Consider the following 25,979-nt stretch of genomic DNA (forward strand, 5'->3'; position numbering starts at 1 on the left):
TAGCGGGGGATGCAAATAAAAAAAAACAGATTACAAAAGAACATTTGTCTCATTATCTTAATGCATATTGCATGTGGTGGTACTGTGGGAGTGAATAAGAGGTGAACTTTAGGATGGATGTATGGTGATGTAGTTGGACGACCACAGAACTTCATAAGTGTGTCAACTTCAAAAATGTGTCGGCAGGTTTTTCAAGCTGTTAGCTATTTTGTGGAATGCCTTTAATAAAAGTTTCCTGGCGAACAGTCCACAGACACACAGCAGCAAAGAACAGCGAAGGCCATGAGATCCACAGTCATGTCACACATCAGTCCAAATAGATTCTTTTGTTTACCTGCATTGTCAAACCTCAAGTCTGAATCAGAAAAATGTATGGGGGTCTGCAGTAATATGTGCATCACCAACAGGTTGCTCTATCCACCAGTTTATATATTATGCCTACTTATTTTCTGGTACAGACTTCACATTTGATTCAGGTTCTTGCCCAGAATCAGAAGATGTGTCGCTGTCCGTTTCCAAATTTAACTGAGGTTATGTGACAAATTTGACCTCAAACTCAAATCATACCTCAACTAAGCTGACAAGAAGATGATTAGGGTGAAATCAAATGTGCCAGTCTGCCTCGTCAGACCATGACCTTTACAATACTTCCTCACTCTCATCTGACAGAGGCCTGGATGGACCACAAGCACACTCTTGTTGAAGCCATTCTGTGGCAGTGGAATTTTCAGTGTTATAAAGAGCACTACCATTGAGACTATTCAGTTAAGAATATGTAAGGGATCTACCATCCATTTTACACCCACATTTCAAACTGTAAATGGTGTGCTAATTCATGTCTATAATCACCTTTGAAACAGAGCTGGAATCCTGTTAATCAGCCTACTCAGGACCTTGTAACCTTTTTGTAACTCTGAGTCAACTCAATTAACAGTCTAATGAATGGATATAGCACACAAAAATAACAATGTTCTCTGCCATAAATTCTACTTTTATGAAGCTTCTACATTTTCAGTTTTTGTTTACATAGTCAGAAAGGTGTTAATTCTGCTTTATGTTTATTACTGAGATCGTAGTGGGGGGTGGTATACCGCGGCGCATAATATTGACCAGTATTTCTAATATTTTGTATTAGATTGTATTAGACTGCTCATGTGTACCTAATGAAATGACCAGTGACTGAATACTGCACATGTATAGATGTAAAAAAGAATTAAATGAAACTCTTTTGTAATTCCATTGAGCTGCTTGCTTCATATCAAACTGTGATATGGGGTAACTGGGGTATATGTGAATGCCAAAAACACACTGCCTAACACCAATATAGTAAAGTAATGTCACAGGTGCCATGTGTGATAAGGGCTTATATGCCATGTCAATTGCTGCACAAAGAATCAACAACAACTGCTACATCTTGTGATGCCATGTTACAAAAAGACTTGGTCAGGACAGAGTAGGCACTGCAAAATATGCTGAACCTGGATGGCCTGAAAGACTCTTAAGAACACCCATAATAATGCTTACTATAGTATGCCAGTAAAGAAAGCTGTATATTACCTCTCCAAGAGCTTCATATCGTTTCTGGTTCCAGCGGTGGAGATCTTCTCTGGCATTGAATACAAAGGGTTCTCCTGTCTTTATATGCCTGAGCTGCCCATCTGTAGGGGATGGACATAATGAGAAAAGGAAAAAAAACACATATGTAATGATAAATGATGAGTGTATATGTGTAAGTAGTGTGGTGGTGGGGGAGGGGGGGGCTTCTTACTGGACATGTATGCCAAATAATGCAAACTAAGCTTGACCCCTCAGTTTTCCATTGCTTATTTTCTCTCTCTTGCCTGGGCTCCCTCTGTTGATCCTTTCGCTTCCTTACTCTCCCTCCCTCAGCCCCCCCATCTGGCAGGTACAAGGCCTGTGGATGCAGCAGTGTTCTTCCAGTCACGACTCCAACGGCCTTCTGGGTAGTCTGGCAGGCCAGGGCTGGACAGCTGGTATGGCACAAATTCTCTTTCCCTCTCTCTCTCTCTCTTTTCATCCATTTAAAAGCATCTCCCTTTCCTCTTTAACTGTGTCCATCTCTCTCTTCCTCTCCGTCCTCGCTCACTCTGGCGACAGTCCACAGGTCTGTCCTGGCTATTCCACCTGAAATCTCCAAAAGCAAAGACTAAAGGAGGTGTGGGAAAGGTCCAGAGCGTGTGTTTGTATGTGTGTAAGCACAGAGAGAGAAAGGTGGCCTGGCACACATCAGCAACAACAACAACTGCTTCTTACAATTCCTTTGAGGATGCTGTCTGGGCTTCAGCCAATCACCCTAACCAGCATTGCTTATACACTCACATAACAATCCTCGAAACACACACACACACACCCGCAGCTCTGGCCAGGAAGACCAGGTGTGGTCATATAGTAAGTGTCACTAGACTTAAGCATGTATAGTTCGATGAATTGTTGCAAGTGAGCCACTCTGCCATTATAACACATAAGAACTAACTGAGAAAAAACAAAAGATCTTTGGGATAATGTTTAAGTTATTTATCACAATTAAGGGAAATCAGAGGAATTTTGAACATATCCAGGTTTTATTGCATATAAAACAGTCATAAGAGTAAAATGCTGTTCTGACAGGGTCTTACTTTTTTTCTTAATAATTACCCTTATGTGGCTGTGGAACCACTAGGTTTATACCTTTACAAAGAGCCCATCGATCCTGCAGTTGACACTACCACACAATAAAACACTAAGCAGTGTTAAATTAAATTTTGACCTTCATGACTGCAGAATTTGTAAGAGCTAAACCACTGAAAAGTACATATACTTAACCCAAATAGCCAGGGGGCTCTCATACTTTCTCAATTATTGCACGATGTGAGAAAACCCATCTAAGATACAAATAAATATAATATCTTTGCAAGATAAAAGAATGCATAAGCTTTTTTTCATCTCCCTCTAAATTGCCACCATTTTCACCCCTCTATCAACGTGATAAATCTTACATAGCTAATACACTGTGTATTACAGTACTTGCTTTCATGGTTAGTTGTAATGTAATCCTGAATTGAGGTTTGTCATCATGTTGCATTAAAAAGCAGACTCGTGCCTGTGAGGTAGAGCAGGGGAAGGGTTGAGAAGTTAGGATAAAGCAGTGTGCACAAAAGTACCTTGAAGAAAATCAATTATGCATTCATGTAGGGGTGAGGATCTAAACACTACCGCCTAAGAGAAGGAAGAGAGGAGCTATAATGAAATCCTACAGTAGGAAAGGTGTGTGTGTCTGTAGGCGTGTGGGAGGGAAGGAGGGAGAGAAAAGTGTGTGTGTGTGTGTGTGTGTGTGTGTGTATGTGTGTGTGTGTGTGTGTGTCTAGTGGGGGGATCAGCGCCACTACCTCCCCCAGCACATCACATCCTCTCAGAGGAATAACGTTTTCTCAACTTTTATCCTCTTTTTCTGTCATAATTAGCATTCTGTTCTCAATTTGGCCGCTTAATTAGGTGTACATAACCTTGGATTTCCAGTAATGGAAAACCGGAGGGCTAGCGAGATGAAGCCATCAAATTCAGTGATTAAGATACCTGCAAACTATTGTACACAGCCTCGTCTGTATTCACATCATTACATGGTCAAATTAACATTTTTGTTCCACCTGTCTCGGGCAAAGGTAGCCTGGGTGTAGCTATAGAAATGCCTGCGAGCCAGGGTGACTGTGAGCAGACATACAGCACTAGAGACTGCCTGAGGGCCACCACAGCTTTAATAGAAATGCTATCCTTCAAAAACAGGCTAGAGTGGAAATTGACAAGACATACAGATGGGTATGGGTGTGTATATTTGTGTGTGTGTGTGTGTGTGTGTGTGTGTGTGTGTGTGTGTGTGTTTCAGTTGGGAGTGGGGCAGGGACAGAATTAGAGAGATACCGAGGAAGGGAGAGGAAAGAGAAAAGGGGAGACAGAGAGGTGAGGGAGAAGAGACGAAGACTATGTTCCTTCCTCCATGGGAGACTGAGCTGGGACTTGAGGGTGAGGTAGGGGGATGGCGGGTGGGGGTAAGTCTCTGTGTCTCTGTTCTTAGGCACAGCGAGGTTATGCAAATGCTCCGTCAGACGAAGGGCAAGGCTGAGTAGGTTACTGACGGGCCGTAGAGTACACAACATGTCCCCCACTCAGCCAGCCAGACAGCCAGCAGAGACACTGACAGAGAACAGAGGGGGTGAGAGAGAGAGAGAGAAAAAGAGACTACAGGGAAATATTAAGAGCCAAAACCACCACCAGTACCACCTTTCCAACCCTCTCCCCACCTAGTTTGATCAAAGCGAGCCAGGAGAATTCTAAAGAGACTTTTATGTCATCTGGACTTACACCATCCTGAGTCCAGCTCAGCTCCTGGCTGTCACTAATAACTGACAAACACACATACATGCATGCACGCGCACACACACCCAAAATGTCCCAGGTGACACCAAACACAGTTTTGGGTCATTAATTCAAAAACAGTGATACAACACTGAACAGAAGACTCTCTTAGGAGCGTGTGTCCATATTGCGCTTTCTCTGGCAAAGCATTGGGGATTGCTGGGATGAAGCACTAGTGAGGTGAAAGAAAACAATGTTGGGCACGGGTTTTGTTTTGTGTTTCTATGACAACAATATCCTGACAATTTTATGACATATCACCACTCTCGGCCTTGTTTACTATCTATTTGTTTGACATTGTTTTTTCACCATGAGCACCAACCAGAGGATGTTTGCCTCATACTTTGGAGCTTAATAATAGTGATGTCCCTGCTGTCACCATTTAATCTGACAATAACGACACCAGCGCCTTTCTGAAAAGTTTAGAGATTTTCAACTAAAAGCGTTCTGAGCAGACGCACAAAAGAGTTGGAGCACTCTGCAAAAAAAGACGCTGGGTGCAGCCATTTTTCTCTAGGCAGCCTCATGCTGCTGCATACGTCTCTCGTCATTGGGGACAATTGAAAACTTCAGTGTAAGTGTATTAGTGCCATGCCAGAAAAAGAAGTTTCAGTATTGCGTTATAACGTGAAACTCTCACGTTATAACGCGATACTATCACAATTAGGGGTGTAACGAGATCTTGTGCAATGGGATCTCGTGAGATTGAAACATGACACAATTTCTTATCAAGGTGAACGCTGTCTCGTACTCAGAGGGTGGCACAGGGCGTTCAAAAAAAAAAAGACGATCTGCTTTCTACCGGCCATTTGCATGTCATGTCTTCTTTTTATAATGTCACTGTGTTGATCAATTCATTCCTGCAGTTTCAATGTACACCTCATGCAGCTGCCACTTTAGTACCGAGATGTAACTACATTGCCACCCGAGCCAGAGTATTTAGCTTGGACTTCAGTGCAGTGATGTTCTGATTTAATAATGTGCATTGGATTTGGTGAGGTGTTTTTTTTTTTTTTTAAGGCAGGCTTTATCCACTATTTGGCAAGCAATGAAACTCATTGTGGCACTCATGGTTTGTGGTTTGAAGATTTAAATGATCACTCACATTCATTGAAGGCATATTCAAACTCCTCCAGTGTTTTGGGGAAAGTGAAAGGAGGCTCATCTTTCTTCATTAGTTCATCTAAGTCTATTCTTGACAGCAAATCTGAGGAGAAAGAGAAGACCAAATTAGTGACAAAAGTCAGAGATGCTGCTCTTCAAAACAATGTCAATCAAAACTACTTGTCATAATCCCTGTCACAAAATTTGGTGGCACAGGAGGTGGAAAAGAGGAAATTCTCATCAAATAATAGCCAAACCAAAATGTCTTTGTTTGCTTATGTTTCTGCCGCCAAAGTAGAAAGACATTGCACAAATTGATCTGCTAAATAAATGGTGTGTGAATCTAATTTCCTGTCCTGTGCCTACATATGCACTTCTAAGTAAGGCTTAATCAAAATCAAAAGACAAATACTTATAAAAATGTATTTAGAGTCAGATAGGCCAAAATAATGTTAAAGGAATGCATTCACAAATCAAGTGAGAGGAACAGTAGATGGTAACATGATCGACACATTCTTTGAGGGACTGTCTCATCTGCACATCAGCAATAATACAAGATCAAAGTACACAGTCTGCAAGTAACTGTGAGTGTCACAGGTATTAGATAAGTCAGACATGTTGGTGTGTTAACCTCAAGGTCAGCATAGGGAAAAACCTCACCAGGGTCAAAGCAGTAGACATTTCAAGGGTTTTGTTTGAATGGAGTTAACAAGGATGCAACAAGAAATCAGAAAGTTTAACTATGAAGAAATAAAGTAGAATAAAATAAATGCATAGAAATAACAATCAACATGTTAAAAGTTACATATCAGTGCAGTATAACCGGCCCTGTAAGTCATAATTATAGGTTATGTCCACTTTTCTCCTCCTAATACAATGGTGCCCTTGTTTCCCTCCAAGAGCACTACCTCACTTTTATATTGTCATGGTATTCACCTTTCAGTGCAGTAGTTTTCTCTTTGTCCTCCTGGCCAGCTACCTGGGCCATGGCGATCCACACTATGAATATGGTTGGTATGGCAGCACGAAGATGAGAAAGCATGGACTCTGTTCTCCCAATGATCACTGAGATGCGTCCTGTCACATGTGAGAATGGAAAAGAAGAAAACTAAAGACTAGATATCATCATTGCTGAAAACACATATAGGCTACTGTGTGAATTCATATGCACTACACCTTTTGACCAACTGACCAAACATGTACTGCAAACGATCTAAACGCTTGTTGTTGTACCTGTAAGGTGGCAGTATGCCAAAACACATTTTACTGTTGAATCCTGCTACTCTGTACAAGCTATGTGCTTTACACTGAAGTTCAGCTAATTCATGAGCGTACTGCGATAATATACGCTGCAATGACACACTGCATAAACATTTAACTACGACTGTTTGTCAGCATTATTGCTATGGAACATGTAGCAGCGGCAAACGTGTGCTCGCTCAACTCTGCACCCGTGTCACAACTTTGATTAAGTGTGCAAACGTAGCAAAGTTATTCTTGCTATAAAACGACGCTGCAGGCAGTAAAAACATTCATTATCATACGCTTAAATACCTCAGACTGCTTCGTCATTTACCCAACAACAGTCAACATCTGTTTAATGTTTCGTATTCTTAAAAAACAACTCCGGACTGTGTGCAGTCGCTCTGCATGGAGCCACTCACTGCGAGCGTGTAGAGTAGGTATAGTCGTGTTTTTATTTCACGGTCTTTAAAAAGCAAACTATAAGCACGGAGGTTCGGAGAGGACGAGCTGTTTCACAGTAGATGCATGCATGCTTTCTGTTTGACTCACGCACCATCAGTAAAACGCGACTGTCCAGCTGCTGCTGCTTCCTTGAAATTTCTACAAACAGGAAGGACTCTGAGCAATGCAGAGCATGGAGAGCATGAAGCTTCCGGGTTACCAGGGCAACGGACTGGAAGGATTATTTAAAGACACAGTGGCACAACAGCTGCTTTCACTTTGTACAGATGTTTTCTGTGGCCTGTATTTTTTTTATTATTTATTTATTTATTTATTTTAGCCATTGGCTGTGTTTGTATATTGTTTGTATCAGACACTGTTCATATGTAAACTTGCCTTGTCATGACTGTATATTACTGAAGGAGGTTTATGTGACTGTACTCAGAAAGTACAAAAAAGGTCTTAACTCTGTGAGAATACAACTAATTAAAGTGAGAATAACAGACAGTGGTGGAAGAAATATTCAGATCTTTCTCTTAAGCAAAAGAAGCAAGATTCCCATGTAAAAAAAATACCCAATTTCAAACACGGACTTTGCAGTCAAAACACTGCCTGTAGCCTACTTACAGTATCAAAAGTTCTGGCCAAGAAACAAAATGACCACTCAGTAATATTAATATGTATTACTATCAAATTATTATTATTTCTTATGCATAAACATGTAGAAACTTTTTAATGTAAACTGGTCAAGGTGGAGTCCATTTTGACACCTTTATGTAGCCTACTTTTGGGTAGGTAGGTATATAATAATGTATACCTTTATGTAGCCTACTTTGGGGAAGGTAAGTCTTTAATAATGTATAATAATATTTTACAAGATTATGTTTGGATTAAAATGTTAAATCTCAAAAAGATTAGTATCAAGATCTTGAAAAATGTAGTGGAGTCTAATATTTACCTCAGACCTTGAGTAGAAATATACAGTAGAATCAAATGACTTAAGTACAAGACATAAGTACTTATACTTAAGTTCAGTGCAGTCTTTGTTGTGACATAATAATACAAGAGAGGGGCGATTAGCTCAGGCTGTCAGGGGGTTGAGTTGAGTGCCATCATTATATCACTGTTACCATGACACCTGCTTGAGCAACCTCCATAGATTTTACTTATTGGTTAATGGTTGGTCTATACCTTAGCCAAACTGTCCTTTATTGACCTCTGTGTCTAATACTGCTGGACTGTCTCCTACACTGGGTAGCAGCCAATATAAAAGAATAATGTGTTGTCTGTGTTATCTTAAACTCAATATTATTTATCCTCTACCATATTTAGGTGTTGGATACCACCTCAGGGTGATTTTCTATCTCTAGCACAAGGACATCATTTTCTCTAGGGAGAAGCTGTTTTGTTAAACCTTTCAGGACTCTTCTCACAAAACTAGCAGGGTGACATGAATGATTTAAAGGGAAAGGAAAAAACTGATTTTGTGGTTATGATATTCATTGTTGTGACTAGATGTGTTAAACTGATACAGTGACAGACCCTGCTCACCTGTACATACCCACAACTGTGCTTCATGACACCCGCATTTTGATTTACAGAAATAGCCTCTCGGTTAAACTAAAGCTGGATGCCCTACTTCTGGATAGCCTCTAGAAGTTGAAGATGTATCTCTGGAGAATTGAGCTACCCTGTTTCCTCAAGCAGAGCACTGGAGATGCTACAAAGGGAGACCCAAATGAGAAGCAGAGATGACATATTGTGGCATTGATCTCCTCTGAGTTTGACGAGATAAAGGAGATGCTTCTCATTCTGCACACCAAGAGTCACATTACTTTGATTTAAATAACATGTAAGTTACTTCAGCATTGACTAAAATCAGAAAAATCAACCAAATCAACCAATAACTGTCATTATTCACCTGGAGTTGAGACTAATAACTTGATACCCCCATCAATCCAGAAGATGGATGGGAGCTTTCCAAAGATTTAAAAAAATAATTTTAATTAAATAATATAGTAAAAAGCATTTTGACTTGGGCTTAGTTTAAACAATAGAGAAAGTGTGTGTTATGAATTTGGGAAGTGGTCCTTTAGGAGACATTGGCCATTACAGTAGTTGTAGATTTCAAATTTTCTGGAGCTTTTGTTTATAGAAGTGCAATGCTCAATCACTTACCCCCTAAATTTGACAAATGCTTTATTATTTGTTCATTACTTGAAGCCTAAATGTCAGGAACTAGGACTTTGACACAGACACCAAATGGAAACCATGGTGCTCTGGCTAAAAGATGATCTGTCTATATTGCCACGTTGGCATACTACTGTACATGCTAAAACTGCTAAAGACTATTATTCTTGTGAACAGATGTACGGTACAAGTGAAGCCTGGATGTTCCTGCTGTGAGAGTTTTTTTTTTTTGTGGAAAATTGATTAATGCTCTGACTGTTCATCCTGTATGAATATGTCACAACTCTAAAGGGACTCTAAAATGTTTATATAGGCCTGGTAATCCCCAAATAGATACTGTATAATAGAATATTCATTTTTTCTTTGTGATGAATCATTCTTTGTAATGATTTGTTTTGAATTACACTGTCAGCTTTTCTGACAGATGTCTTCTGAACCTATCACCTGTCTACAATGGAAATACAAATGGATAACCCTACATGTATTTACTCTAGGAGGGAGAGGAAAAAAGAAGGAGATCAAAGCATTTCTTTTCACAGAAAACAGTTATCTTAGAAAAACAGTTTGGCAAGCCACATACTTTTTTTCACCAACACCAGCTGTTTTGTTATGTTAAATACAGTACATTTACAAAGACTAATGGTGCTTTGTTGCTGTTTAGCCTTTATTCAGAGTCAGAGACAGAATTCAGTTGCTGAACATTTTGTTGTCTTTTGTATTCTCTAAGTGGCTTGGCGATCGTAATCTTGCTACATTTGCATTAAAAACCTAGTTAAGGAAAGGAACATCCCTCTCCGGAGCAGGAAACATTTTCCTCGTCTCTCAAAGGAATTGCAAAGGGTGTGCAGTAGCCTTTGTGAGCTCAAATTATATTCTTGTTGATGAAAAAGAATCATTTGATTTGTCTAATCCTTACTTGATCAGATATAATGGGGAAGAGAATATGATGTTTTTATTCAAAGACGGAATGCTAACTTCATAGTCATAAATCATCATAAATTATTGACTGCACACAGATCACACAAAATGATCATATACAAATGGATAAATATTCAATAAAGTGAGAATATATGATTTTATTTTCATGTTTAGTTCTAGAACATTCCACCTCCATCTCATGAATAACAAAATACAGACAAACTTGGAAAAATATACTGAGCAATCGTATTACACATAAAATAAATGTTTTCTCACTATGCACAAAATTCTGACTAATATTACATAGTGGGGCAGATTTTTGGGACACACTGCAATCAAAACATACATCATCTTGCTTCCCAACCGTAATATTTGATGTTTACTTTCAGGAACCAAGAGAAACTATGCTGACACCAATGTCCTTACACTCACTGCCTCAAAAAAAAAAAAAAAAAAACTTCAACTACCTATGATGATCACACAGTCCTATCTTGTCCCAGGCAAACAAATCCAGGCTCTCCATTTCCCAGAACTGATTTCTGGAGATGTGCTCCAAAAAGATGAAATGCGTCTGAAGCAGCATAGAAAAGCACAGAGAGTTTGTCTGAGGGGTGTGCATAAAGAAGGAGGCACCAACTCCCTCACTCTTTTTGTTGTTGCACAGTTTCTTGTCCTCTCACTCATGTTTTCATCCATACACGTATGCAAATTTGCAGCATAGCGCACATGCACAAACCCAATTACACCTACAAATGTACACACACACTCACACATCCACACACACACATACACACACTCTAATACATTGAGAGCTGTGTGTGTGTATTAAAAGCAAACATTTACAACATGATAAAAATTCTAACTGCTCGGACTGCTATTGGGCAGCGCTTTCATCAGATGTTTTTCGGTCCCCCATGGGTCTGCTATGGCACTGTCTCATCAGCATCAGGAGGGTCTTGCGGTCCCAGGTTGCAGCGGCAAACAAAAAAGGCTCTCTGAAGTTCTTCTACCATAGCTTTCTCCCCATCTTCCAGCTCTGCACCATCATCCATCTCCCACCTGGAAAGCACAGAGAGCATAGCGAGTGTGTGAAGTGTTTCAGACAGAACATCAGCTGTTTTAATAACAACACACATTTATGTCCAAATGCATTCTCTCACAGACACAGCAGACTGCAGCTCTCCGAGGCTCTACAAGCCACACTTTCACTCTTTAAGTTCTCATATGGGAGTCTTCTTCTCTTTATTTTTCCATGCTGTGCAGGTCAGTTTCACAGCAGTCTCTGCTGACTTACACTTTTGCTCTCATGTGAACAAACACAGACTTACAGGCATCTACACACACACACACACAGAATAAGGACTCGAGGGATGGGGTAGTAAAAACTTAAAATCCTGGGAAAAAGAGGATGCATTATGTTGCACTTCTGTAAGACTGTCTGTCTCTCCGTTTCTGTCAATCTAATAACAGAAGTGGGTAAGTCATGGTGTACCAACTGTAGAACTTAATACTATTCCTGTTTGGGTGACTAATTTTTAACATGAAGGAAATGGCTCCTTGTATCTTCCACAGCATGTCTCTCCATCACATTTTCAAATTCTTAGGGCTACTGAGTGGATGGTGGGCTTCAATATGAAGACATCAAGGATAGTCACGTTATATGTAATTCACTCTCGGTATTTCAATGGAATCCCTTAACGAGTGACTGTGGTCAATCAAATCCATATGGAGAGCCGGCTGAAGGATGTCTTTGAGCTGCCGCATCACACTCCCTCCAAAGGAGAATTATATCTGTCTGACTGAAAACGATTGCATTTTCATTGCAATCTCTGTGTCTCCTTTTATCCCATCCTCCCTCCCCTCCGATTCCTCACTGTATCTTCAAACGTACACCATATAGTTGTGCTCTGCGCGCGTGTGTGTGCATGAGTGCGGCATACTTGTGTGTGAGCAGGCAGAGAGGGGCGAAACACAACTATATCAATGCACGTGTTTCATGCATACAAAAAAGCGGGCCTCTCAATTCACAGCACTTTAATGGAGTTTCAGCCTCTGTCATAATGTGTATCTGGCCAAATCAGACATCCTCTTTTTTTTGCTTCTCCTCCACTGTCAGTGTGGTAATTACTGCCTGTAAGGGGAGGATCTGTTTATGTAAATACACAGCTTTGACGCAGAGGTTTCTTCTCATGTGACTGCATTCTCTCTCGACATATAACTTCACTTGTTTCTAGTTTATCTGTTTTTCGGACTACTTTTTCCAACAGTCTGGATCTCTCTGTCCATCCATCACGCAGAGCAAGAGGACTGTTTCTTTAACAAGAAAGAACAAAGAGAAGAGTAGTTAAGTCTGCCTTTGATGGAAGCCATTAAAGCAGAGTATTTCTAGTAAAGAGTATATTTAGGAAAAAAGCAGGTGACAACTAGGGGCAGACAAAATTGCCACTATATTGTTTTTTCACTGACATAAAATTAAAATCAGTTCTACTAAATAACCATTATGGGATACAAATAACACTCACACAAACAAAACAATACAAATGTCACGCAGGGTGCAAAACAAGAACAGAAAGGGAGTGAGGGAGAACAGAAAGCAGGAGGAATGGGAGCCAATAAAGGAGCGAGTGAGCGAGGAAGGAAGACAGGAAGGTACGCTAAAGGTTTTTCAATGTTTAATTTTCAAATAGGATTAAGCAGAATGACATTTAGCTGAAGGTTACAGGCTCAGCATTGTCTTAGCTGATATTGATATGCAGGAGGCGCCCTGCTTGTCACCGGGACAAACACCGTTGATGAATGAGAAGCCTTTCCCCAGGAAGGTGTTAAGTGCAAATTTGAAATGAGAGAGAGGTAGAGGTAGCGAGAGAGAGAGAAAAAAAAAAGAAGAAGCACACACAGACAGAGATTGAATTACCATGATAGTTGCCATGTACACTGTCACTAGATAATGTTGCCAAAAGTGTAAATTGTTCTGTAAAATATAGGTTGCATATTTGCAGATTGGTTGATCTCGTGCTGAAAATGAGCCAAAAAATACACTAGGTGCTTTACTGTGTGTATCTAATTTCAATAACTACAACACAACAATGCCTCTTAGAAATGCATAAGTAGGCTAAAGTTGACAATAACTTCACTGTATCCTCATTTCGGCAAGTTTTCCCCCGGAATTTACATCTTAATAAGGGGAGTCTTACCCTTTAATTCTTATGGGCTCTGCTCATTTTTCATGCATTAATACTGGAGCTGCTGACTTGGCTCTTCCTCTGAATACAGAATAGGACACACATATTAAGACTCATATATTTACAGGATTGATGCCATGGGAGATTGTCTCTGAGTGAGATGAAAAGGCTGGCTCAGATGTATTTCAATGTGAACATCAAATCTGAGCTGTCCTAATCATAAGACAAAAACAGAGAACATCTATTCTGATTTTCAGCTGATAATGAGTAGTGATGTTCAACAAATGAAGAGCATAAGCCTTGCTCCGAGATCATCTGACAATCAATTTACTTACTAAATCATATTTAAAATAGAGTGCAGGTGTAACTCTAATGCTCAACTTCAGCTTCTACAAAAGGCAGATGTATAAGCTGTGATAGAAAAAAAGATCCAGGCATGGAGTGGGGGAAAAGAAAGAAAGTAAGAAGGAACGACAGAAAGAGACAGGAGAAACAAAATTAAAACAGGCAGAGGAACAAGTATAGAGTGTGTGAAAGAAAGTGAGTGAGCTTGAAGACAAAGCGCTTGAAAGATCATGAGAGACAGAGAGACAGTGGCCAGTGGTTTCCTCTGCAGCTGTCAGTGGGCTGAGTGGTTTCTCTCAGAGTATTGGGTGTTTGTGCTGCGCTGGGTGCCCTGCCTGCTCTGCCACTGGGACCGCTGTTTGTTTAAAAGGCTTGCCTGTCAAACAGAGAGCGCCACCGACAGCCAGACACTCAGCTAAATGACTCTGACAGCAACCCTAATCAGAGGCTTCGCACATTGCCGCAGGGCCTGGAGGATCCATCATAACCCAAGCCTAAATATTTAAAGTGCTAAACTTTCCAAAGGTCAGGGCTTTCCATGCATGCCAGGGCGACATGTGTCAGAGAAGTAGGATGTGAGGGACTGAACAAGAGATGCAGAGTAAGAAAAAAAAACATAGTGAGAGAGAGAGAGAGAGAGAGAGAGAGAGAGAGAGAGAGAGAGAGAGAGAGAAATAGAGAGAAAATAGAGAATATGATTTCTACCCTAGTGAGAACTCCTTTCAGTTTTAGATCTTTGGAGTCAGGTTTCACTTCCAGTGAACGGACAACATTTTGACTGGTTGTCACCATCTTCAACCATCTCATTTGAGGTTTAAAACCTGGAATTAGTGTGAGAGATGAATGTTTGACAATATTGTGTAAGTAAAATTAAATATTTCTTAACATTTCACATCACAAATTGTGGTGCCATGCCACTGGTCCGACGGTCCATTACTCCAAAACCCTAATAGTTTGATAAACCATTGGACCAAAGGTAGATTAGTCCAATAACCTGTTATCCCAAAATCCACTGCTCCAGAGACTTGTTGCTCCAATAATACACAGTTTTCCATATCAATATCTTACCGTTATAAAAGATACTGTTTACAAAATGCTTGCTTTTTAGTGTGCCAATTGACTAAAAATGTCAAGGCTTTAAAAATAGATAAAGATTTTTTTTTTGTTAAATGAACAAAATACAGTATTATAATGTCACACTTAGCCTACTCATTGAAATTCCTGCCAGTTATCGCCATCATCCAGCTTCAGTAGCATGATTAGGCTGTTACATCGAAGCCTAATTCAGGTGAATAGGATGTGTAACGTCAAAAGCACTTGTGAGAATGTCACCTCTACTTCACCAGAAATATCAACTATTTTGTATTTCTCTCTTAACTTGATGCAGCAGCTGTCCAATGATTATGTTGGACATTGCTGCCTATCTGCAATGTGGGCGCAAAAGAGACAAATCATACAACTCAAGCCCAAACTGTTTCTTTGCTCCCTAGGCAGTGGAGTATGGAGTAGCAAGTAGACTAATGCCAATTAATATAACTGACTTTAACATATGCACACTGACCAGGGAAAAAGACCATTGATACACAATGAGGGTCTTTTCACATGATCTCCAAATCATGCATTGTTTTGAATAGCATGATTTGAATATTTTTTTTACCATTAGTGGGGTGGGGGGTGACTTGTATGTTTTAATGTTTGGGTTTTATTTTTATTTCTCAAATTGCATGTTTTTATGTTTCCATTTCTTACTGTTAAATGCTTGTTTTATGTAAAGCACATTGAGTTGCCATTGTGTATGAAATATAAATAAAGCTGCCTTGCCTTGCCTTGCCTATATTTCATGTTTTGTGAACATAAATCATGTACACCTCAGCTATTTATAGTTAACCTATTATCTGATCTACAAACAGTAATATAGCACACTGATTGAAAGGTTAATAAAAAATCTAGCCTACTGCAGAATGAAAATTTGAAAGAAAATCATTCATTAGTGTCACAAAGCTGGTATTGGAAGGACAACCATTCAATAAACATTTTTATTCAAAACTAATGCACAAAAATGCACAACATGGAGCAAGAAGGAAGAGTCAAGTGTTGCTTGACTGCATGCAACACTGTAACCAGGGTGTCAGAAGCAGAGATGACAATGGAGATTACTGGATATCTGCCTCATATAATTACAATTGGTACCTTTATGTTTGCCCGTCAAAATACACTAACATATTAAGGAAAAAAAGCATTTTTTTAACTAGTAAGATTTCTGAACTGACAGGAGTATCCCACAGTAATTGAGACACTCAGATTCACCCTATGTTTAATAAAGAATAACTAGAAACTTCTAGACAGCAGTGAGCAATCTGACCAGCGAAAGCTGGACTTGCTGACAATGGACAAACCTTTTCATCCACTGCTACTTGACCAGAATATGTTCTCAATTGAAACAGTTCTTCTTGCTCTGATAAAGTTCAGAGTTTAAGGTCAGGTGTTTAAAGGTGATGGGGTGAAGGTGAGGTCAGTGGATGTAGTCAGTGGAAGGATACACATACGGTGATGTGTACACTGTGTCTGTGTGCATACCTCTTTCAGACTTAGTGTAACCATGTTAAGTCCATACTATCTCATTTCACGCTCTTGCACTTGGCCTTTGGTGTTGCAGCTCTACAGACAGTACTAAAGTGTAATCATATGGTCTGCTGTGCACTTTTTCACGCAGGTGTCTGAAAAGTAGAGTGCATGAGAATGAATCACAGAACAAGGAGGACTTCTGGGAGGAGTTGAAAGTGAAATTAGTAAATTTGTTGTTTAGCAAGCAAAGTCATAATATATGACACACATCTGTTCTGATCAAATCTGAACTCAATCTGCAGTTTACCTTGAAATAAAGCCAAAAAAAGTATATTTCAAGCTCAGGGTAAGTAAAGTGAGACAGACATCCATTAGAAAAAGGAAACAAGTTATTATTTGGGATGGATACTGTACATTGGAATCTTGTTCAGTTGGGGTAAATGACAAGTTCACAATATGGGGCAAGGGGTCATGTCTTTGACTCAATTTCCATTGAGAAGCAAACATCCAATTCAATTTAGATATGTGCCTGTGCAAGGCCATGAGCCAGAGGGAGATTGTAACTGACAGCCATTGGACAGCTGGCTGGATTTGAATATTGACGAGACAGAGACTTGACAGAAGGGATTATGCTCTACCTTCTGATTTACTAGCCGCTACACTGATCCATTCTATTGTCAGATCAACTCAGTGTCAGGTCTACAGTATGTCCGTGTAGTGAGGCGATGCCACTCTGTATTAAGACCTACCTGAGATTCATCTCAATCCAAAGTGATGTCCACTCAGAAGATACAAGACACACACTAAATCAACAAGGACAAAAAATCTGCAATATCAAAGCAAATCTATTTCAAAGTAAACACAATACACTTTACTCTAATGCTGCTGTGTTAAATATAGACAAACACAAATATATATACACACAATGTTTGTATTATAGTACTTATTTTGTAACTGTTAGCCTTACCCCCGTAACATATTTAAGTAAAATGAGCCCTGTAAAGAGTTTTCCTTTTTTTCTCATGTTTCTAATCTTGTGATGACATTTCATGTTGAAAAATATAAGGAAACTCAGGTGCACACAAACGTGCATGCACAAACATTTGCATTGTCCAATATTATGTTCTCTCTTCTCTCTGCCTCTTTTCACTTCTGATTCCACTTTTGTATTCTTCCTCAGCAAACCTAATATCCAGATTTCCATGAATGTGTGTATTGATACTTATATGTTCGTGTGAGCATGTGCGTCACAATCACAGTCTCGCCAACGTCAATACCAACCCCGTTACCCACCCAGCACACACCTTCCGATCTCGAGGGCCGCCAACAGCAGGCGAGTCATAGAGCGTCTGATCAAAGGACCTCGGACTGATCTGTGAAGGCCCTTTGAAAGGACATCCACAGTTACACAAGTTGACACGCTTGTACGTGCTTGTGCACAAACACACAACCTGAGTGTACAAAAACACACACACACATACACACATGCACTGCATGCATAGAAGGACACACAAACCACATCATGGTTTTGAACTCCAAATCCAAGCAATGATAATTTTAGCACATCAGAGGGCTGAAAGGGCCTTTACCTCAAATACATCACACTCACAGATGCATTTATACAGAAAAACACACAACCTAACAACACTGAGGACTCCAAAGATAGAAGAAAAGAAGAGAGAGGTTGGGAAGAATGTAATGTTGTAACATATCTAGTAAAAAGTTCAGGTCTGGGATCATATTTTACTGGTGTATGAAGACAGACACGACTTAAGGCACTCATGTACGTCTTTTGATGATGTTCTTACAGGTTACCATTTATTTTTTTAAATGAGGCCTCCATTTATTTGTGTGTTATAGTTCATGGTGATTATAATGATGGTGTTGGGAGTGGGAAGGAGGTAGTAGATTTTACAATGGCTAACAATGTTTTGCAAAAGAAGGGAAATTTGCTTTAATGTAAGATACCATTTTATTGAATAGAATGGTAGATTTCTATTCAGTAGAATGGTAGAATTTTATTTGATAAAATGGTATATTCATTCAAATTATATTTGAAGAAATATAATGATGTATTCACATGACCACAAATTTCAAATCGCTGCCTAGCTCCTCACTATTCTCTCCAGTCGTCCAGGGGAAAGTTTGTGTAAATTTGCAGTGGCTTAATTACTGAATAATTTAGACAATGCTTCAAATTAATGTAGACATTTCCATATTAATGTGTTTGCTCACCTATTCCACATTTATTTGTACTGTGGACAGGAGGGTAGCAATTATCACAGCATATCATAGCAGTTGTGCCAGTATTTCAGACATCATTAGGTGGTTTGTCCACCACTGTGTGACTGTGAGTACTAGTCTATTGGGCACAGTTTGGTACATTCCTCAAATAGACTCTCAGTGGTTCTGAGGGTAAGATCTATCAAATCTTGTTCTGGGAAAAATGGGTGAGGAGGTTTGTTTGTGTTTGACAGGGTGGGGTCCAATTTAGAGTCCTTGCTGTTTGTGAATGTATTATATGCAGAACGCCTGCCAAATCTACACAACCAGGCCGACGTCCACTGGTCAGACACTGAGAGCTGTACATATCCCAGGAGGTTGACAGCTCTCTGTTCCTCTAATCTCCTCTCCTAACCCCCCTTTTCCCACCTTACCTCACCTTTTTTTTCTCCTTCCTCCTCCTCACTGTTTGGCTCTTGTTAAGAGCTTGGCTGAGCAGCCTGGCATCCTGAAAAAGCACCTGAGAGGAGGTTGTGACACAGAGAATGTGATGTGTATGTGCTTGTGTACTGTAAATGTGTGTGTGCCCCCTCTCTCTCTTGAGCTACTGTAAATCTTTACAGAAAGGCCCTTCGTTAAATAAGCCAACCACCTTGGTATGACATCGCCTCTCAAACTCCAACCTCACGGGGTACAACAATTCATTCCAAAAAGGAAACAAAAGTAACTACAAATAAATCTTAGCTTTTTAGTCTGATCAGAGTTCATATGTTTGTTGACAGCAGTAAAATGACACCTTTAAGAACCGATGCATGTATATCTGCTCATGACAACCCTTTCAATCTACCCCATATGACCACCCTGTTCCTCCTGCCATCACCCTTCTCTTGTATGTTATTGCAGTAACGAGGGGGAGGCTAAGTTAGTTGGGCAGTCAGTAGATCTGCCATTCAACCTGGCAGGCAGTCAGAGAGGCAGGCACCTGTTAACGGCTCCAGTGTGCCTGCAGGTCTGTGAGATCAAAAATCTCAGCAGAGCCAATCTGTCTTTCCTTATGGGCCAAAGGGAGAAAAAGATAGGAGGTGAGAGATCAGGTCATTGAAAGGGGTGAGATGCAATTATTGTTCAAATGAGGATAATGGTGCTTTCCTGTGAGGTATTCATAGTTTTGCACTCCTTTGAACATACAAAAAGTACCAGTAGTTGTGTGAAAAATGAAAAAAGAAAGCTTTAGAGAGAAGTGCAAATACTTTCCTCTCTGCAAACCTGTCCAGTTGCTCTCTGAAGTGGGCATGATAGTAAGATTTTCAGTATAGGAGACTTACAGAAATTATCTGGATGCTGTCTCCCATTTTTAACCTCAGAGTGGCGTATCTTGTGATTTGATTCTGATTAATTTGAAAGTTTTGTTGTTAACCTTCATGCTTTGCACCATTTATCCAGTGTTGGTACATCAGTTTTCTACAATCAACCATCTTCTCCTGCATCTACTTCCTTTTCTCACAGTCCACCAATAGCCAATATTAATGTGTCTCCAGTCCAGGCTCACTTGTTGCCTTTCAGCCTTTTACTGCAGTCAGCATGTACTATCAATTCCCTAGACCAGTCTCCTGTGCCACCACACGATGTGCAGGTCCCCAACTTCCTTCAGAAAAAAATAATTAAAGCCTCCTTTAACATACCGTCTCCTTCCGTGTTGTGTGTCTCCATTTCCTTTAAACCCTGTCACCAAATGCATAAAATATCACCCATGAATTAATGAACAAAGATGATTCAGATAAACAGTCAGTAGCTTTAGATTTTGCCCTCCACACACATATATAAGCACAAACACTGAGAACAAGCATTCACTCATGCAATCTTCCCACTGAACAGCATACAGAGGAAAAAAAGATGTTCATTGTGATTTCACCTCAATGTGCTACCAGGAAATAGCCTATTACTTATTCAGTACTTTCTCTTTGTTATTTGTGCATATATAAACTGTCAAATCTACTAAGGAGCGCTGAGGGTTGAGAAACTGCTACTTGCTCTCAGACAAAGGCCTCACTCTCAGACATTGATCTGGCAAAACTTCTATTCAAACCCCTCCACATATTTCCATAGCAACAATGAATAAATTGCATATTTCAGCATATTCAACTTTTTCCTGGATTATGTAGTGGCTTAGTTGGATAGGTTTGCTAGTATGGCTGATTTCACAGCGAGAGATCATGTTGAAGAAGAGACAGACAACTTGGGAAAAAATGAACTTTCTCGCTACCTGTCAAGACATCCACTAACAGATCAAGGCTAATTTTACAGGCAATGCAAATTGTTGGATTTTTCACAGTTGTGAAACAACAATGCAACAATGGCTGGGTTTAAATATTTTGTGCAGTATCGACACTCATTGTTTAAAGTCCCCTGATACATGTGCATCACATTCAATGTTACAGTTAACAATCTGACCAATCAGGCATTTAATTCATCCATGCCAGGGTTAAGTGGTCTCTTCCTCTGAAGCACTGGTGCTGTAAGAGTATGGTGACTGCACAGACAACCTGCAGGTGTATTGTAACCAGACAATGCAAGGTGTAAATCCTTTTACTTTTGTTGCATGGTTGCAGGGATGGAAATTTAGCTTGATGTCATCAATGTTTAAACAGCAGTTACACTATATAATTAATATGACAGAGAATAATCAATCTGATGTAGCTTCATCAATGCAGCCAATGCCTAAAGCAGCTAGAGCCACAGTAAAAAAACTTCCTCAGCAGGCCCTGAAGTAGCAGGCACCCACACATGTCATCAGGCTAACTGCCATAGCTTCAACTATGGGTGAAGTACTTGATGTTTTTTAAGCGGAGCCTATCTAAGTCACCAGATACAACTGTGTTGTTTTAAGGGTACATCACTTGAAAATACCTGTCAGTAGTTGCACAGTGTGGTGAAATTAAGTGACACCAGTTGGTGTGTAAATCCTCAGTGAAGGCTGTACTGTAAATAGAGCAGTGTTCAGGCTTCATTCATAATGACATTATTAGCAATGGGCTCCCATGGTTTTTCTGGGCCTGCAATGCACTGATTAGTCCATGCAGACATTGATCTCACCTTGCTATGTTGTGTGTGTGTGTGTGTGTATGTGTGTGTGTGTGTGTGTGTGTGTGTGTGTGTGTGTGTGTGTGTGTGTGTGTTGGTGTGTGTATCTTGGCTGGGGGAGCTCTGTTATTGTGTATCAGATCAGGGCCTTGTTCTCTTACCATTTCAAACAGTTCATTTTCTACCATGCTAATGGCAGTTTTAGGGGGTTAAGGAGATAAATAAATCCTTGCTGTCACCTCATTTAAAATCAAATGCCACTTAATTATAGCTGTATGTGTTTTCAAACACTTTGCATAATTTATTGTTCTGCTCCATCCTAATCTCCAGATCCTTATCACATGTGCTCTATTTTACCCCCTCTGTCCTTATAATAAAATTATAATGCTCCCTCTCTCAGTTTTCCTTTCTCTTTCTTGCTGCCAACAGCAGTGTGAAAGAGATAAGGAAGGCGATGAAAAGAGATTTTTAAGTTGTGCCTCACCTTGTACAGATTTGATGCTGTAAAGGTCTATTGTCAACTCAGGAGAGCACACACACATCCCTCTGGCAGTGTTGCAGTTCTTACAACAAAAATACAAACACTGTCAAATTCTATAAAAAAAGCAATGTAACATCATCATTCATGTTTGTGTTATAAGCACACATGTCCCAAAAAATAACTGATGCGAGCATGCCGACTAGAATGTATCCATGTGAAGTAAATAAGCTTTCCCTGATTTGCATTTGTACTGTACAGGCCCACACGTTCATTTCTTTGAAGTACTAATGTGCCAGAAAGAACTATGCACATTAGGGACATTAATGTACTAGCAAGGTGTAGGTCATAAAGGTAGGTGAGGGGCACTAATATGCTACTTTACTGGCTGAGGCTGCCATCATCAACACTAAATGTCAGATCATATCAGTCATTTTCTCTCTTTTGAAAAAAAAAAAGTAAAAATTGGCATTCTGTCCCTGATGACCTTGCCCACAACTCAACACAAATTTCTTATGAGATTAAATGAGTGGGCCATTAGAACAGTGGGGCAGAGGCAGACGCTTGCAAACATGCAGCATGACCCCAAACCCATAGCAAAGTCCAAGACTTATATAATCATTTATTTACAGTTAGCCACAGTGGAGTATACATCTCACTATACATTCATACATTTACCATTTCTATCTCTTTACATTCAGGTAGGGTTAGTGCACTGCATAGTTGCAGCTGCTGAGGGAGTGGTAACATAATTGTCTGGCAATACACTGGATCAGAAGACGGATTTAATCCTTGTAATCAGTGGATTTTGATTCATGAGCATTTATATCATTCAACTAAGTACAACAAATAAGCAGCCAGTTTAAATAAGCGAACAGAGGCAACATCTGAAATTATCATTTTTGACAAGCGACTGATTAAGAAAGCAAGTAAAAGCTCCAACTGTTTTTGATTTGAAAACAGCATGCATTTTGATGCCAGTTGATCAAGTTATTTCTATACACAAAAAAACACAGCAAAAATACCTCCTAATAGGTACCTTACTTTGCTCAACTCAGGCAAATAAAAGCCTTTCATATAAGTTGGTGAAGGATACACACACACACACATGCATGCACACACACAAAAGCTCTAACACCTCCATCAATGAGCCTCAGTCAGCGTGAATTGGGAGCAGATGGTGTGTGCATACCTAACAAGATGTGTATGCAGCTTTCTGTTCCACAGAATCAGAAGCAGTAGCTTCAGCGTTACCATAACTAGGTAATGGATGGGAGGAGCATGCAGTTGTGCATCCTCTCTATGGGCCTTCCATCCTGGGCCAGTCGATGGACCAGACAGGCTGGGGCTTAGTATATCACATAGATTCCATGGCTGGACAGCAGAGCCGACAGATACAAGTCAATAGGAAGGTGCTGCTTTTGAATATTCACAGTAGTGTCCAGTGGCAAGCTGCATATTAATTGGCCACAGAAAAATCGTGCTCTGTCTTTGATGCAGATTTGTTAAGATTCCTTAGATGAGAAAGAAAGGAACAAGTAATAAGTGAGGTGTGCATGTAGTCATGCATGTAGTAGTGGTGGTGAGAGGTGTGGTGGGTTTGTATTCTCTTAATTGAAAGACTTAACAGCTGGGTCACTTAAACCACCACGATCGATGTCAGTCAAGTCAATCTGAGTTCAAAACACAGAATTCATTGCAAATAAACTAATATTGTGTAGTATTAACTTCAGATGGCCACCACTATATAATTACAATAAAGTAGATTACTTAGCCTCAGAAAACCATCAATCATATACAGTACAGCCATTCCAAACATATTCCCTATAGAGAAGCATAAAGATATTGCTATTGAGCTTTGGAAATGTCAGGGCAATGGAAGCCCAGGCATTGTGCAATTACATAATGATTATTGCAAAAACTTTCTCCCCCTCATTCAGTGTGGCTGTAATATGCAGTGGATGGCCATGGGGGTTCATTAGTGAGAACAGGCTGCTGTTGAAAAGCTCTAGTTTCACCTCTGATCCCGACTAATGTGATTTGGACCTGAGATTGGTAGTGGAGAGATTAGATGCTAGCTCACCTCAGGGTGGGAACCAGAGAAGGAGACATACATCAATGTTGTTTGCTTTCAAACTCAAACGTCTTCTTACCTCTAATTTGCTCTGAAGCATCTGCAAAAAGTGTCTAGAAAGCATTCGTCGTCTAATTTATTTTGCAGCCAAGGAGAATTGGTGGCGCCGAGCGGGTTCTTGCTAATCCACTCAGTTACATTTTGGAGTGCATGATTTGGGCTTTCATAACAAATCAATTGGTTTGTTGTGAGTAAGACTGGAGAGCCGAAGATCAGCTACGGATGACAACTGTGTTAGCATTCTCCTCTTATTACCTCATGGCTTACCCCCATGGCCCGCACTGCCAGTCGCAATGTCAGACTACTCCTTCTTTCATTTCCTTTTCATTAAGCCTCTGCTCTCTCTGTCACTTCTTAGCCTCTATCCTTACAGACCCTTCAATTCCATCCATATACTCCTTCTGCCCCCTGCACCTCCTCCATTATGTCTCTACCTCTTTCCCTCATTCCTCTCTCCCCCTCTCATTAGGTCATGGTTGTGGTGATTTGTCAGAGTGGCTGTGTTGATTAATAGGCCGACGGAGCCCCTATATTTGGGGGCTGTCAGCGGGGCTCCAGAGTGCCAGGGCCACCCCGCTGAGCTCCCTCACCACCCAGGTGGCCCCATTTGGGCTAAATGAGCTGTGAAGGGTCCCGGCTATGCCCGCCTGCCCCACACTAAGACGTTACGCACAAACACACACGCATGCATAGACACAAAAAAGCACAAACGCATGCGGGCATACGGACCCAGACACACACACACACACACACTTTGAGATGCAGGCACACATGCAGGCACGCTCACGTACTCAACACCCTGGCTCTCACTGCCACGCACCCCTGCGTTCCCACATGATTTGTCACACTCCATCAATAGACAATAAGTTACTGCCACTCTAGCCTGTCAATGGGCCCTGTCTTCAGCAGACCCCTCTATAGTGTCTCCTAGCCCGAGGGAGGGTGGGGAGAGGGGTGAAAGAGAGAGAAAGTGGCGAACATGTAGTAGTTGAGAATGAAAATGGAGGTATAAAAAGAGTGCAGAAAAGAATAAGGGTGAGAAATTGTGCATGTTTAAGAAAATAGAGACAGGTAGGAGGACAGAAAAAAGTGAAAGAGGATACCGGAGATATTAGACAAATTGCTTCACTATGCATCTCACATCCCAATGGAGGGCTTACAGAACTTGTCTTGATGCACAGGCAAGTAGCCAGGTTCAAGGAAATGGGAGACTGAGCCTGCATGTGTGTGTTTGTGTGTGTGACGAGTAACATGGTTCAGCTGCTCAAAGCCAATTGCCTGGCCTTGGAGTCAGAGGCAGGTTGTGTGCATGAATGCGTGTCAATGTGAACGTCCCTCTTTGCAAGATTATTTTTGTTCTCCTCAAACTAGGAGGGGGAGACCTTGGTGAATGAGATCATCCTGCCATATTGCGCAGGCACACACACACACACACACACACACACACACACACACACACACACACACACACACACACACACACACACACACACACACACACACACACACACACACACACACACACACACACACACACAAATGCACAAGCACACACACTTCCACAATGATTCAATCTGATGATGGGTATTGGAGGGGAAACTGGAATCTGTGAAGGTCAGAAAAGTCTGAACAGTAACATCCACCACTGCAGGCTACTGCCACT

The 25,979-nt window shown here is 40.5% G+C and overlaps 2 protein-coding genes across 2 annotated transcripts in view; both read right to left on the minus strand.

Moving 5' to 3' along the window:
* The window catches only part of fam172a (family with sequence similarity 172 member A), a 149,733-nt gene extending 142,379 nt beyond the window's left edge, over window positions 1-7,354 (minus strand). The window contains exons 1-4 of the mRNA XM_053326109.1: window positions 7,313-7,354; window positions 6,451-6,591; window positions 5,516-5,617; window positions 1,558-1,658 (exon numbers count right to left, since the gene is read on the minus strand). Of these exons, the coding sequence (XP_053182084.1) occupies window positions 1,558-1,658; window positions 5,516-5,617; window positions 6,451-6,556 (309 nt within the window). The 5' untranslated portion in view covers window positions 6,557-6,591; window positions 7,313-7,354. The remainder of the gene's footprint in view (window positions 1-1,557; window positions 1,659-5,515; window positions 5,618-6,450; window positions 6,592-7,312) is intronic.
* Window positions 7,355-10,484: 3,130 nt separating this feature from the next.
* Window positions 10,485-25,979, minus strand: part of kiaa0825 (KIAA0825 ortholog) — a 110,943-nt gene continuing 95,448 nt past the window's right edge. The window contains exon 22 of the mRNA XM_053326108.1: window positions 10,485-11,367. Within this exon, the coding sequence (XP_053182083.1) occupies window positions 11,232-11,367 (136 nt within the window). The 3' untranslated portion in view covers window positions 10,485-11,231. The remainder of the gene's footprint in view (window positions 11,368-25,979) is intronic.

This window comes from Scomber japonicus, chromosome 9, assembly GCF_027409825.1.
Source record: "Scomber japonicus isolate fScoJap1 chromosome 9, fScoJap1.pri, whole genome shotgun sequence".
NCBI lineage: Eukaryota > Metazoa > Chordata > Actinopteri > Scombriformes > Scombridae > Scomber > Scomber japonicus.